The sequence below is a fragment of the Rhineura floridana genome, chromosome 3 (assembly GCF_030035675.1).
Source record: "Rhineura floridana isolate rRhiFlo1 chromosome 3, rRhiFlo1.hap2, whole genome shotgun sequence".
In the NCBI taxonomy this organism is placed as follows: domain Eukaryota; kingdom Metazoa; phylum Chordata; class Lepidosauria; order Squamata; family Rhineuridae; genus Rhineura; species Rhineura floridana.
In genome coordinates, this window is record NC_084482.1 from 153,482,131 (window position 1) to 153,497,884 (window position 15,754).

The 15,754-nt window shown below is 40.9% G+C and overlaps 1 protein-coding gene across 13 annotated transcripts in view; it reads left to right on the top strand.

Annotated features, from left to right (window-relative positions):
* Positions 1 to 15,754, top strand: part of PLXNA1 (plexin A1) — a 460,921-nt gene that overhangs the window by 261,929 nt on the left and 183,238 nt on the right. The window contains exon 9 of one of the 13 annotated variants that reach the window (XM_061618396.1): positions 8,686 to 8,900. The exons of the other annotated variants lie outside the window; for them this stretch is intronic. Within the exon in view, the coding sequence (XP_061474380.1) occupies positions 8,686 to 8,719 (34 nt within the window). The 3' untranslated portion in view covers positions 8,720 to 8,900. Of the gene's footprint in view, positions 1 to 8,685; positions 8,901 to 15,754 lie in introns of those variants that run through there. 13 annotated transcript variants of the gene reach the window in all.

Below are 15,754 nucleotides of genomic sequence, written 5' to 3' on the forward strand. Positions count from 1 at the left end.
CTCCCAGTGTTATGCTTTATAGCTATGTGTAGAAGGGAGCAACCACCACAGTATCTAGCTTTTTGTCACAGAAACATTTAATGGGGCAAAGCTGACTATGCTACCCAGAAGGGAGCATTTGCCTGCTGGGGATGCTGGATAGCAGGTTGGAATGGTGAAATGGAACATCCTGTGTAATGAAGGCATTTGTTAAGAGCTGCTCCAAATGAAATAAACAAGGGCTTATTTTTGATCATTGACATCTGTTTTCATTGTGTCTCTACATGTTACGGTTGCCATATCTCAGCCATACTGGGGCTGTGGTATAATCTCTGTTGGGTTTTCTGTGCCAAGTGACCAGTGGAAACACTTCTGTGAAATGCTGCTACAGTCCATTTGTTTGCTTGCTGTTCTCTGCCATGGTTCTCATCACCCCAGCCTTGTCCTAGGGCAGCAGAGGGGGTGGATGGACTGAAACCACACCATGTCAAAGTACACAAACCTCATCCAGTCTGGGAATAGTCATTGTCCCTAAACTATGTATGGGATTGAAACATCCGTACTTTCTTCAGGATTTGAACATGCCTAGCTGAGCAGGATTGAACTCAGCTGATGTACATGGGAGAGGGGGTTTCCAGTCCTGCTTTCTGCATAGGTTGGGTGCACCAGCTAGTTCCCAGGGAGAGCTAGGTGGTGTGCCCAGACTGAGGAGGACTGAACTTCCCATGTATTAGCTGGCAGGTTCAGACATGCTTTCTGCAGCCACCTCAACCATATGGATGTCATATTATTTATTTATTTATATTTATTAGTAAGTTTTTTCCCGAATGAAACTCAGAGCGACGTACAAGAAAAAAATCTCAAAACCGTACAAAATAAAGATCACACTACAAAAAGAAAAAATCAAAATATGTAGCATGTGTCATCAGGTATGGGGCAGGTGGGTGTGGTTTAAGAAAAATTGCCTCATGGGCCAAATACGAAGACCTGGTAAGCCAGGTTTGGCCCATGGTCAGAGGTTCTTTACCTCTGCACTGGATAGGGAACCTGTGACCCTCCAGATGTTTTAGGCTCCATGTGACCATCCAGATGTTTTAGACTCCATCAGCATGGCCAATGGTCAGGGATGATTGAAGTTGTAGTCCATCTACATTTGAAGGGCTAAGGTTCCCCATCCCTGATTTAGTATTATGAGAATGAGCTGTGCACTGTGAGGAGATGCAGCTGTGAGGAGGAGATGGGATGTTTCTCCTTCTGTTTTAGATTTAGCCACAGTTTAGTGTGTTCTACAAATCCTAAACTGGTTAATCTACAGCAAGATGCAGTTAGTGGAAGTAAAATGGAAGCAAAAGCTTCCAAACTCCAGAGAAAGGGTGTAGTGCTCAAGGCCAAGGTTTACTGAGGCTCATTATGATTTAGCATTACATCTGAACATAATGTTCACGTTCAGATGACTAAGTAGCCCATAATTCTAGTGGTACAGTTATAGTGTGATGGGTTTGAAAAATTAATGGGGAGGAGAAAATAATAAACACTTAGCAGAGGTATCCTGAAGCTATACTACAAAAATATCTTCAAAGGCAGGTTTTATTAGAAGATAAATTCTTTAAACTTTAAAAAGGAAGGAGCAGCCAAGAGATGCAAGAATCCCAAAAGGTGAAGAGATACCAGCAGTGAAATCAGTTATTTCAATAGTGAAGCCTACAGGTGAAAATCTGTGTGTTGGGGAGGTGAAGAGAGGAAGCCTGCAGGGGCCTGTCTGTACTCGTCTGCTGGGAAGATGCTCATATGCAGGAGGATGCTCTAGGGTATAAAACTGGACAACAGGATGGAGCAGGCAGTACTCTTAGCTGGGCAGCAGAGTCTATAATATGCACAAAGGAAAGTTCCATCAAGGCCTTTCCTGACAGGGAGGAGATGCTGAAATCAGTTCCATTGGCTGTTCCTTCAGAGAGCAGATCTTGGCTCCTGGGGGACAGGAGAAGGAGGAGAGGAAGTTCTTAGCTCACCAAGTTTCTGCCTCACCTTGGTTCTCTTTGAAGGAGGGATTTTTACTCCGTCTTCTTTCATGTTAGATACGTTTTGGCACAGACAGTTCATATACTGGGGTGAGCAGTATCCAGAAGATTCACTTTATACTTGTAGAGTTTGGAGCAGCCCAGTCTGTTTTGGATCCACTCTGTGTTGTTTCAATTTGATTTTGTATTCAAGTTCAAATCTGGTCTGTTGAATCTGGAGCTCTGTTTCACCCCCATTGGCTAGAATGCAGAATCTAAAACCAGTTATAATTTTCCCTCTTTTCACATAGGTGGATGAGATTTGCAGGCAAAGAAGCCCCTCCAGAATGGATTAAGCCTGCCATATTTCAGGCCGATCTGTACAGAGGTTCTTGTGCAGGGAACCTTTAAAATGAAAAAGTTACTGCCTTTTATATTTTCTGCTACAGTTGCATACAATTTATTGGCATGGTTGCCCCTTCTGAAGGGATGATGTCCCTGGAAAAATCTGTGTTTTCTCCCCCCCCCCCGAAAGAGAAAGAGAGGGAACTATGATTTTAATTGTTTGCTAGGAAAAAGAACAGTTGGGAAAGAAGCAGGCTACCCCAACAGTCATACTCTGTGGCTCATTCTGTGCTCTCACAGCCAAAACTCGGAGAATGTTGAACCATGTGAAAAACTGCTCTGTTTATTTACTTCAGTATCTTTCCCCCAAATTGCTGTGAATGGTCTTGGAAAATAATTCTCTGTTATTAAAAGCTAGAGCTGTCTGTCAGAAGATTTCCCCCACCACCACCTCTTTGCTCTCTGGAGCTCTGGCCATTTCCTCAATCAGCTTGTTTTTCTTTCTCAGAAAGAAAGAAGACTATAACTGCTATGCTTTTTTTGGAGAGCCAAAAGTCACAGAGCCAGCTGGAATCTTAGGGAGTTGGGACAGCTTGTATTAAATTTATATCCCCCTTTCCTTCCAGTGACACAATTTTACATGGAAACATGAGAACCTTCCCCCAAGCACCCTGATTCACTTCATAATTTGGGGTACACTTAGAGCTAATGCACACTCTTAGCATTGTTTGACATGCACAACCAATAAAAAAAATTAAATTTTGGTAAAAAACACCCCCTTTTAACTAGAGCTTTGTGGGCCAAGTAGTTTTATACCAGAAGAGCACAATGAGTGAGGGGACTAGTTTTTTCTCCCCCCCCTTTTTTTTTTAATGTAATGTATGCAGAATATAAAAAGCAAAATAACCTACAACAAGCAGCAACCATGGCTGATTTATGGCCAGGATGAATTTTAACTTTAGATGAATTTTTTAAAAAGCAAATTATGGTTGTATAAATATTTATAAAATCATTTTAGAGGTACTGATGACAGTGGTTGTTTATAATGGGCCTTTTTGTTTTTTCCTCCTTCTCTTGCTGTCTTCGGGTCGTGTGGGTCTTCATAAAGACCAATCAAGCAACATCATTGGAAAAAAGTAATATTAGTCACCATGTACTCGATGCAACCAGTTAGCAAGCCAATTAGAACTGTGTTCTGTCTGCAAAGAATTCAGCATGCCTGTTGCTAAGTGAATTGCTTAAGTAAAATGTTTTCTGTGTCTTTCCAGATATTTTTGACTACTAATACCAGTATTGTCTCTTTCTAATACTTTCCAAAAACCCAAACAAGATGCTCCATTTCTTTAGCTTCCACTTCTTCTCCCCCTGAACTATGTTAGTCTCCACTAGGCTTCTAAACTCTGCACAGGTACTAGCCTGTTTGCCCAGCTGAGGAAAGCAAGGTCTAACTTCATCTCTAAAAGTAACCTTTGGAGGAAAATCAAATTCTGGATGATATTATATCTCAGGTTTTCCATGACTGATTCATTATCTTGCAGGCATAACTAGTGCCATAAGTAGAGCTGGGTTAACTGAACCAAAAGTCACTTAGTCCAGCATTCTGTTCTTAACAATTGCCATCTGGATGTATCTGGGGCTTTGCAAATGTGGCAGCAAGAAAGCATTTCTCTTTTGTTGCTTGTCTCCAGCAACCAGTCCTCAGAGGTATAACTGTTGCCATGGTTAATAACCATTGATTGACTGGTCCTCCATAAGTAATATTGTGATTGTATATGTTTTGTGCAGGCTCTGTGGGTATTAAAAGATACACTTGACAGAAATTGCCTTTTGGTCTTTGTCTGTAACCTACAAGTGTTATGTGTGTCTTGGAGATGTTTTGACATGGCCACTTTCCTGATGGTTATGTTAGCACTTAAAGGACACCTTCTTGGCAAGCTGCTGCAAAACTATTATTTATGGTGTTTAATGTCTAAAAGGTAGCTTTTTAGTGTCTTTGATAGAACATCTGGGGTCCCTGTGACTTTTGACATACTAGTTAGCGCTAGTTTGTTCCTTTCCACTGTCTCACCTGTTTTCTGTGGCTCAGTGGTAAAGCTTCTGTTTTGCACACAGAAGGCCCTAGTTTCAATCCCCAGGTAGGGCTGGGAGAGAACCCTGCCTGAAATCTTGGAGAGCCTCTGCCAGTCACTATAGGCTGTACTGAATTAGCTGGACCAATGGTCTGATCTTTATTGAATATTTCTGTCTCTGTGCTTTCACTTTAGTTTCTTTGTTTTATGAGTTGGTGTTTTTGTTGACTTTGAACTTTTTTTTTACTATGTTGGGTTATTTATTTATATTTAAGTTTATTTTCTGCATTTTGTAGAATTGGGTGTGGGTTTTTTAGTCTTTGACAATGTATATGTTATTGCTGTAAGCTGCTTTGAGGGTTTTTTCCTTTTTAAATGCAGGATGCATGTTTTTAAAATACATTAAATAAATCATAAATAAAAATACACATCAAGAAGTTAAAAAAACATTTTTAACTGTAGTGCCAACATGTCAGAATCCTTCGCAAGATGCATGACAGTATGCAAGGTGATGACATACGTTTAAGCACCGTTATTGGCTGGCTGACTTAATGGGTATCTTTGGATTTAGCAGACTTTTGAGACCAGGTTTCATATTTTTTTAGAGGGATCACTGTAAGTCAGACTGATAAATCCAATCTGCCTCTCAATGAGACTAATGTTCTTCCTCTGGAGTTTTCAGATCATTGGACATTATGTTTAACTTTTACATCTGGACAGCTTTACCTGGGTTGAGAGCATTATTAAATCACTTCTCTGCTCAAGACTGAAATTTATAAGTGATGTTCAAATGTTTAAAGGGAGCCAGAAAAACCAGGACCATCCAAATGTATTGTCTAAATTGAAGGAGCTTTAGCAAAGCTGGCACTCTTAGTTGATACCAGCTGAAAAACTGGCCTGGTGTGTTTTCATCAATTCTCTAAAGCCTCAAAATGTTTGCAAGGCAAATATATTTGAAAAATGGGTTGATAGTGCAGAAAGCCTTGATTTCTCTCACTCCAACATTGTTGAGGTTATGGGTTCCTTGTATGTTTCCTATAGGACTGCTAGAAACAGGAGGGAATCCTATAGATTATCTGGAAGATCCCCAAAGCCTGAATCTGACACAACTCCAAAAGCTCCTGGGACATAAGGACAATGACTGTGACTGAGACCCTGTATCCAGGTGTAGCACAATAGAACAGTTAGGAGGATGCTCTTTTGTCAGTTTTAGATATTGTAGTAAGTTGTAGAGGATAAGTTAGTCTGTTAGATCTCATAGAACAGGGGTAGCCAATCTGATGCCTTCGAGATGTTGTGGACTACGCAATGGTCAGGAATGGTCCCAATGGTCAGGGAAGATGGGTGCTGTAGCCCACAACATCTGGAGTTTGCCATGATGACAACGCCTGTCATAGGGTGTAAAGTGTCTAAGCTACTAAGATTTCCCATCTCAAAATGTCTCCTGAATTGTGCTTGGAAGACTATCAAGCACTAGTATGGACTCTAGAGAGCACTGATGTGCTTCTTTTTAGCAGCTGTCCTCACCAGAAGGCAGGGCACAATGTTATAAATTAGCTGGAGCCTAAATGGCAGGCACATTATAATACCCTAAATTTGAGATTACATAAATATGTTAATATAGGACATGATCCACCTAAAGCCAAATAACTCAAAATTTCATTTTTTTTTTCTGGAGAACTCAGCAACTGCTTAACTCTTTCCCATTGAAATAATGGACTTAAAGGTGTTTAACTACTGCTAGGTTGTGCCCATATTTTCTCCTTGCACCAAATCATTAGCATCTTTGTGAAGGGGCTTTTTTTTGGCAGCAAATGGAAAGAGTCTACTATTTGTCAGGATAGCTTCGGAGGCTTAGATTAGCTGGATACCTTTTTATCCTTTTCCTCATCAGGGAAGGGGCCATAGATTAGTGGTGGAGAGCACATGTTTTGCATGCAGAAGTCCTCAGGTTCAGTTCTTGGCATTTGCAGTTTAAAGGATCTAGTAGCATAACACTAAACCATGGTTTATTGAATGATGGTTTATGAAACCATGGCTTAGCCTTATGTGCAAACCCAGCCCAGCAGCTTTAACTATGGTTTATTAGCTATGGTTAAAGGTAGCACGTTAATCAAGAATTGTAGTTTGTAAACCTTAATTAATGTTGACCTTAACTTAGCATTATGTGCAAACATGGACCTTCTCCTTAACTATGGTGGAGTTATCACTGTCCCAAAGCTACAGAGCTCAAGTGAAGACTGGTAAAATATTGAAACCACTTGGCTGCTCTTGCTGGTGCTTTTGATTATTCTGTGATGTAGTAAACCAAGTAATCATGTGTCAGATGCCTCAGCTTTAACTGTGATTTATTTACTAAGGTTAACATTAACTTTGGTTACTGTTAACCATAGTTTAGCTGTGTCTCCTGCTGGATAAAATATTTACTTTTCACTTCCAAATTTTATCCAAGAGGATAATAAATATTATATATTTTGTATCCTATTCTGATAACTAGGATACCTTCTGAAAAGGGGAAGATACTAATGTAGGGAAGAGCAGTTCAACTATAGCACTTTTTTAAAAAAAGGTGCTCCAACTTATTAGACAGAGAGATGGGGAGGTTTTGAGTCCTTGCGAAATATCTCAGGAACAGAGGACGGGTTTACAGACTTTATTTATTTATTTATTGCACTTATACCCCACCTTTTCTCCAAGAAGCTCAAAGTGGCATACATTTAATCCCCACAACAACCCTGTGAGGTAGGTTAGGCTGAGAGGCAATGACTAGCCCAAGGTCATCAAGTAAGCTTCATGGACAAGTGGGGATTCAAATGCTGGTCTCCCAGGTCCTAGTCCAGCACTCTAACCACTACACCACTCTGGCTGTCTTTGGAGATTGGTTTTATAAATCCTCCAGTGAGATGCGCTGTGTTGAGCTTGACAATATATTCCATATTCTGAAGAAAGAGAGGTGGAGTTGGAACAGCTGTCCTCTCTTGCATTGTGCTTTTAGTGAGAGGAATTGTCACGATGCTAGGAATTACACTCCTGTCACACCTCTCAATATAGATTATCCAGTTCTCACTGAAACATTGTTGACTATTGACAGGGTTGCCCCACAAGACATTTGTCAAGGCCAGACCTATGCTACATATAGGAAGCTTGCGGAAAATGATCTAACCATGTGTTAAAAACCTAGAATCAGAGAAATAAATTGTCTGATTCTAAACATGGTTTAGCACAGAAGACATTTTGCAAAAGCCCGTTCTGAAAGTTTTTTCCCCGTGTGATGGAGCCATAATGATTAGATGCGACCAGGTTCCCTCTGATGTATTAACAACAACAACAGTAGTAGTAATAGTAATAATAATAATAATAATGTTTCTTACCCATTCTTTACCATGAGGTCCCAGGACAGGTTACAACAATTTAAAAATATAATATTAAATCACTTAAAACAAATCATAAAACAAAGTTGCCAGTTAAGTGGCAGCTATTAATCAGAAAAGTTAGGTTAAAGTCTGGTGCTAGAGTAGAATGCCCTGAGACTTGTCTATGCTTGTATGTGTATTTCTTTCAAATATATTTTCGTTTAGAAGTATGCATAATTTGATTGTCTTTAGAGGTGACAGACTCTTCTTCAGCCTTCATGGAAAATAAAACACTTATTTGATTAGTTTCTCCACCACCACCAGTTCATGTAGAAAATTGCTCTCATTCTATAGGAGAGGTCATGGGAGGTTCATTATTCTTAATCAACATATAGCTTGTAAAGGGTCCAAACTATACAGTCTTTCTAACACATTTGTTCTATATTCCCCTCTTCATGTGTGACCATCTTATTTTGTTGGTTTGATTATGGGTGTCATTTGTTTGTCTTTTAGCTCTCTGCTCTTTGGTTGTATCCCCCCTTTTTTGTTTAAAGCTGGGATATAATTAAGAGATTTTTTTTCATTCTTTAGAGGAGAAGTAGTAACTTTAAGTAGATAAGAATTGCATTGCTGGATCAGACCATTAATATTAATTTAACCAGGCCTTCTGCTTCCAGCTTTTGGGTACTCATAAACAGATTATGAAGGTAAGGGCTGTCTGTTGGGTCCCAGCACTGGGTTTCTGAAATATACTGTAAATTGATGTATTTGTTTTGGTCCCAGTTTGGGCTATAGTTCATAGGACAATAAAGTTGTTATGGCAGAGGTCTTAAGCTACCATGCAATGGCTCTCATCGTCACTAAACTATTTTGGTTTGTTGCTGGGAGTATAGCCTGATCTCCGAGGAAATAAATTGTGATATTTCCCCCTTCCTCCTATAGGTGCTTTCAACGGAGAAAACATTGTGGTAACTGAAGGCTGCTGAAAGAGGGCCCAGTTGGGTTCTGATGCCCGTGTTCAGTCATCTCTTGTCCAAAATCTGAACACACAGATGTTATGATCCTCTTTGTTAAAGGCCTAGGCTTCCTCTTCAGAGTGTCCTCCAGGAAATAGAGTTCTCTTTGGAAATAAAGACATAAAAGCTTAAGGCTCCTTTATCAATCTTACTAAAGACTAGCTCTGTTATCCAGCTAGGCAGGCAAACGAGAGAAATGTTTTGTGAAAGAGGTTGGGATCCCAGGAAGAACAGAATCAAGAGAATATAAATACGCTATATCCTCGGAGATGTGCTTCTGAAAAGAGAGCTCAAATAACTAGATTTGTAGGAGAACAAATTAATCAGTTTGAATATACGCCTGCATCTAATGTGAGTTTAGAGAAACACAGGAACTGCCAGGGCCTAATGTTGGATCTTCAGTGGTGGCTAGTCTCCAGGCTTCATGTGCAGATGCTTTTTTTTAAAAAAAAAACCTTTTGGAGTAGTTAAGACATATTTCATTTAATTTAGGCACTTCAAAAGTGTTTTGTTTGGCACATACCTAGAAAAATGCAGAGAAATGGGAAATGTTCTATTTAAATACTGTGCTGATGGGTTTTTTTAAAAGCCACATAACTTACTCCTGTTTCAAACTCCGTTCAGGAACCTGTGGGAGGGGCTACTGCTGGCTGACCCAGCAGGTGAGTGTGGGTCCAGGTTTTGAGGATTGGGCCATAGCTCACATGAGCAGGCTGAAGAGGGCTGGGAATAGGTATAAGTCTCTCTTTGCCCCATTCCTCCCTGCCCCTGCCTCTGGAGTGCTGCTTTTGGGGGACTTGCGTTGCCGTATCTTTGGCTCAGCCAGGGAGAGGTACTTGTGCCAGTAGCTCCAGCTAAGCACTGGCTTAGTTGGGAAAGCCCAAGATCCACCAAATCATAACTCTCACATCCCGGTGGATCTTTGGTTTGGTTTGTGCTGTTCATCTCTGCTCAAACCTGCTAAGCTGTTGGGTTTTTTTGCCTGTATTTAATTTTTTTTTAAAGTTTTTGAAATGGAGACTGATAGACATGGTACATACGCATGCTTTGCAAGCTTTCCAAGCAATGTGCAAGTGCTTCTTACCTTCTATATAGCTTGCCGTTCCTGTCTCAACTTACACATATGTCTTTGTTAATATTATTTATTTAATAGAGTTATACCCCACCTTTCTTTTCATGATAGAAACCCAAGGTGGCTTACATATGGTTCCCAGGCGGTCTCCGATCCAGGCACTGACCAGACCTGACTCTGCTTAGCTTCAGCAGGGTGCTGGCCTCATGTGCCTTCAGACCATGGCCTGGGACCATAATACTAGGTGTGCCACCGCTCCCAGAGCAATAAAAATGCCCCTTGCTCATATGCATTTCTTGTCCACTGAATTGTGTAGTACTGCAGCCAGGCTGACAAAACCCAAAACTTAAAACTAATCAAACTGGCTTAAAATCAGTCTTGTGCTAACAATTGCTGAAGTCTCTATCCCCCTACAAAAGCAAAACCTCTACCTGCTGAGATAATGAGTATGAATTGAACTGCTGGCCCTGCAAATCTTATTGTCATACATAAGATTCATTTATTTATTTACTTCTGAAGTAAGATTTTTATGCTAATTCTGTATGGCTAGCTGGGCAAAGGTCACAAGCAACACAAATAATATCTTCTAGTCTGAAAGGTTTCACTTGTGAGTGTTTAGGCAGGATAGGAATGTAGATTCTATTTTAAACTGGGCCGAATATCCTACACCTTGGAAAATGGCAAAAAATATCAGCACCTTTTTTGGGTGGGTGGGTGTGGAATCAAAACACTCTCAGGTGAGGGCAGAGTTACGTTTAAAGACCAGGTGATCAAGGGTTTTTCTTTTTGAAAACAAGAAAATAAGTTTGGTCAGTGTTTCAAGTAGAGGCTTGGCTGCCTTCAGCAGCCTGATGGTATTCCCTTTGAATTTTGGGACAATATTTCCCATAGGAATGATCCTGTGTGACTATGTAGAGTTGTTCCCAGGAACGTTATTTCAAGTGGGGGGAGGAGATGGCTGGCTGCATTAGCCAAGTCACTCTAGAAAAAGAACACCGGCACTCTAGAAAAGCTGTATTTCCCAGCATCCCTGGTGCCAGTAATGCTGCCCTAGCAGCGTTTTGATCTCCAGGAGGGAGGGAAGGAGTCAGCAAAACAGAGGGACAGGAACCTGTTTTGTGTTCTGTTATTGCTTTGCTTATGTTACTCTATAGCAGGGATAACCAACATGGTTGGTTGATGTTGTTGGGCTTCTATTCCCATCAGCCCCAGCCATCATGGTCAGTAGTTAGGGATGATGGAAATTAGAGTTCAGCAACATCTAGAGGACACCACATTTGTCACCCCTTCTTTATAGAGTACTATTGATGACACTATAAGAATAATAAATAGCCATCATAAAACAAAAGACATGCCACAGTGGTTTCTGTCTATACTCAGAGGTGATGTTCTCAGTTAATTATATAGCACACACATGGTGTTCCAGATTGTCTATGGCATATTCAGCATAATGGTTAATCCTGCACTGCTTTCTAGAGATGTGGTCACATCTCCAGCAAGGATAAGAAGATTTATCTATATTCACACATCATCTGGGATGTTGTCTTGGACATCCAGCGGGTGCGGGGCAGGCAGGGGGAATGAAGGCATACTAATTAGACTACTGGTTCCTGCTGCTAGTTCCTGCCATTAGTGAAGAATCTCATCAGACCTTTCATCCTCCATCTATGAAAATTAATAGGAAAAGGTACAGTAATATTTATTTTATAAGTACCTGAAAATATCTCAAGGCAGCATGCAATGTGGTCCATGTAAGGTGTAATGAAACACTGCAGAGATACAGTCTTAAAGGAAGCACTTAAAAAACAAAACAGCATGTATGCCAATGCTGTTTCTATCAGTATGGATCATGTATGCATTTTTCCTTTCCAGTGCCGCTCTCTTGTTTAACATATTCTTGTAATAGCACTTGCCCTTTTCCTCTCTGAATTCATTCTGTACCTTTTCCTTCTCTGACTTGGCTTGCCTTGTATAGAAATGTGTTGCTTCAGGCAAAGCACTGCTCCCTCGCCCCGTCACAGAGTCTTTGTAGCACCCAGTACAACAGAACCAAAATGGCTTATGTAAAATACTCATATTATCCCCAGTGCTTTTACCTTCCTCTTGTGTCCTCATTCTTTCTTCCAAGTCAGCTTTCAAAGCTTTCTTCATCCCCTCCCTCCCTCTCCATTTTACTTTCCTCCCTCTGCTTGCTTCTTTGCTTAGACTTCTCCTGGCTTATCTCACCCTTGTGGATTCCTGTTGTGTTCTTACTCCCCACCAGAGAGCTGAAGTGCTCTCAGCTTCTAAAGCTGGAGATAAGGATTGTTTTTGAGGCCATAAGAATATAAATGCAACTGTGGTTTATGGGGAGGTGGTAGTAGTAGTTGCACTCCACATGCTACAGAGGGAGGGGAACTGGAAGCTCACTGTAGAACTAGGGTCCTATCCCGAGCACGCTGCAGTAGCTGGGCTATTTCCTGTGACATTAAAGGCTTGTATTCACAAAACTGACAGTGGTTAAGTGGTAGGATGCCGCTTGTTAGAAAATGTAAATGTTTGTTGTAACCATCACATAATGATAAACTGCTACAAGGGCATAGGGCTCTGCTTTAGGTGCTTGAGGCTGCAATCCTGTGTACACATACTAGGGAGTATGTCTCATTGAACTCAGTGAGCAGTATTCAACTAACGTGTCTCATCAGTGCAAAGGTTTCCCCTTCCGCAACAAGACCTCCTCCCTCTTTTCCCTCTGCACATGCCCTACATCCTCCCCAAATCTGCTCCAGAGGGTTGCAGGAGCCACCAGAACAGATATAGGGGGATGCATGGAGGAAGAAGAGGGTGGAAGTTTCATTGTGCAAGTGGAAATCCTTGCACTAACGGAACCGTGACTTAGTGCTGCGTTGAATACAACCCAGTGAGACTTGCTACTGAGTAGACATGTTTAAGATTATGCTCTAAATGTGCTGCTTCAACTAGGGCTGCAAGCTTTAGTTAGAGACTGTAAATTGAGGAAACACTTGTGCATTTTTGAGGCTCTTTTGGTCCTGGTTAGTTACACTGTATCAGGGAACAACAGCTGAATGCTAAAAGGTGGCCTTTTCTTTCAACAGTGGGTGGTAGCTTTCCCCCCCCCACAATTGTAAATTGCTTTACACTTTCTTTAAGAAGGCACTTATATTTAAGTTTATGTAATACATTGAGATTTATTTAGAATTGCTTGATTGATTAAACAGCAGTTTATTAGAAATGCTTTATTCTGTTGATAGCCCTGGTGTCATCACTTGCAACCCTTATAATGTTCATATGCAGGGTGATTTGGTTTACATACTCACCCACATGATTGAATGGGACAATTGTGGGATGATCACACTGTCCACAGTTGGTTTCCTTCCTTTTTATGCAAGAGAGCCATAGAGAAAAAGGTTGGATTCTTCTCATGCTCTTAATTAGGGGTTGTAGTGTGATACTTGGAACAAGGATGGTGATGAGCTCTTTGCACTTCTTTAGTAAGCAAATGAAAATGGATAGAGGTCATTTTGAATAGGCACTGCAACAAGTTGCAAATCAATGGGCAGCAAAAGGGAAGACAGGAGAAGATGAAGGAAGAAACATGTAAAAATCAAGTGTCCCAGAAGCAATTCCCTAAAACTCACATACAGTTTAGAGCTATAAAGCAAATAGAATGAATTTGTAAGGGACCCTAGAGCAAGTCAGGAAGCAGCTAAGATGTCAGAGGAAACCAGAGCTCTGCTGTGGAAGAAAATAGACAGAGCAAAGTAATTACAGTGTGCCAGGAGAGTGTGTGTCCATGTACCAACTGTGTAATTGAGGTTAGTGGGTAAAAAAAAACTCTTGCAAATCGGAGCCCGTGTGGTGTAGTGGTTAAGGTGTTGGACTATGACTTGGGAGACCAGGGTTCGAATCCCCACACAGCTATGTAGCCCACTGAGTGACCTTGGGGGCAAGTCACTGCCTCTTAGCCTCAGAGGAAGGCAATGGTAAACCCCCTCTGAATACTGCTTACCATGAAAACCCTATTCCTAGGGTCACCATAAGTCGGAATCGACTTGAAAGCAGTCCATTTCCATTATAACTAGTAGGATGCCTCACTCTGGTTAATCCCTTCTGCAATAAATATAATATAATATAATATAATAAATCCTGGCTCCCCAGAACAGAGTCCACTGCAGGATAAAAGACTTTTTAGGAGCAAACATCCTGGTGCACTTGGAGAAGTTATAGTTACAATGCTTCTTCCTTAAGTGGCCCTTAGACTACTACTCTCCTCACAGTTGTAAGAATGGTTAGCTGGTGAAGCTTTTAAGATGAACTAGAATGGCATTTTGACAGATGATTCTGCTAGCAGTGTTGGTATTTTATGTTTAAGTTCTCTTAGGTGACAGATGCAGAATATGAATATTATAACCCACTACTTCCTTTTGTTTGTTTCTTCTACAATGCTCAGTATGTTGTATTCCCTATGGAAGCTTGACGTTATGTTTGTAACATCATCATTTTGCAAATGTTAAAACTTTCCCTTTATTTTTTAACACTGTTCTCCACTAGATGGCATCATATCCTCCGCTTTCCAAAATATCCCATGAAGCTTTGGGAATTTGGATTATTTTTACAGTGCTGCTCCAAAGAAACCATTGATGTTTGGAACAGTGCCAAATTACATGGACCTGTCCTTGGGTTGGTGTGAGAATGAAAAGTCATCATTAATTTGCATCATTCCAGATCCATGGAGGGCAATTTCCAGTGTTATGAAACCCATTTAATGATGGCAGAATTGAAGGAAACAAAAATGGCCCTAATTGACTCAAAATATAGTCCCTAAAGCTCTAAGGGTGGTGCTGTCATTATTGTAGTTTATAGAGCACATGAGATATAATAGACATTTTGCAACAAAAAAAGGGGGAGGTGAAAATTAAAATCTACTGTCTAAGCAGCTCCAATCCAATCCAAACAGACAGTTTAATTATGACCTTGGGTACTATTTTGTGGGTGAGATGCAAAACTGCTTCAGTCTTGATCTGCCAGTCCAATAAAAATTGAAGCACTCTTTGCTTAACTTGGGATTCTTGCCTAGTTAACACTGATGGTTCACAAGGCTCCTTCCACACGCTGAAAAGACATGAAGGGGGTTATGGGGCTGTGCTCTAGCACTGTGGTTCAAACAGCCATGTTTGTCCAATGTTCTTATGTTCTGAATACATAGAAAAAGAGTTCTGTGCTTGAGCAGGTGCGCTGTGCTAATCAGGGTTTCTCCACGTGTGGAGGAGTTATCTGTGCATGCATTGGTACGTATGTGCAGAGAACTCCTTCCAACATACTTGGATATGTGTATTTACAGGGAGGGGGTTGCTTCATCATGCAGCAGCATCAAGGGATGGGACTAGCCAGTGTGGTCCTCTCCACACCTTCTTCCAATGCATGGAGGGGTCATATGCATCCCCATTCACATTCAGCTTGGCCTTGCTTGCCTGATAGAGACATTGGTAGTGATGCCATTATGGGAACCAGTGTTGGATAAGCTGAGGATTGTATCTGCACTTAGGCTTTTATTATCTTTTATAGCAAGAATGAGTTCCAGCTTATTTTGACAGATATGAACCAGTTTGAATGGGTATGCATTTTCTCCTTTGGAGTTTAGTATATTGTGGGAAAGGGAGTTTCTTGCTCCAGCCATCAAGAATGATGTTTAGTCAAAAGTAATGAGAGTAAACTGTGCTTACCCCAAGAAAGAAAGTGTCATGGAGCAGATGGTACCATGCTGCAAAACAACCTGCCACTGTAACATAAACAGACAACAAGGACATATGGATATACAGGGTAAACCCCTCAAACACGCTGTAAAGCCCAACCGCGGCCAAAATGTGTTAGTCTCTTAATAGAAACATGAGGATTCTCTCATCATGCTCTGGTAAAATCAAGG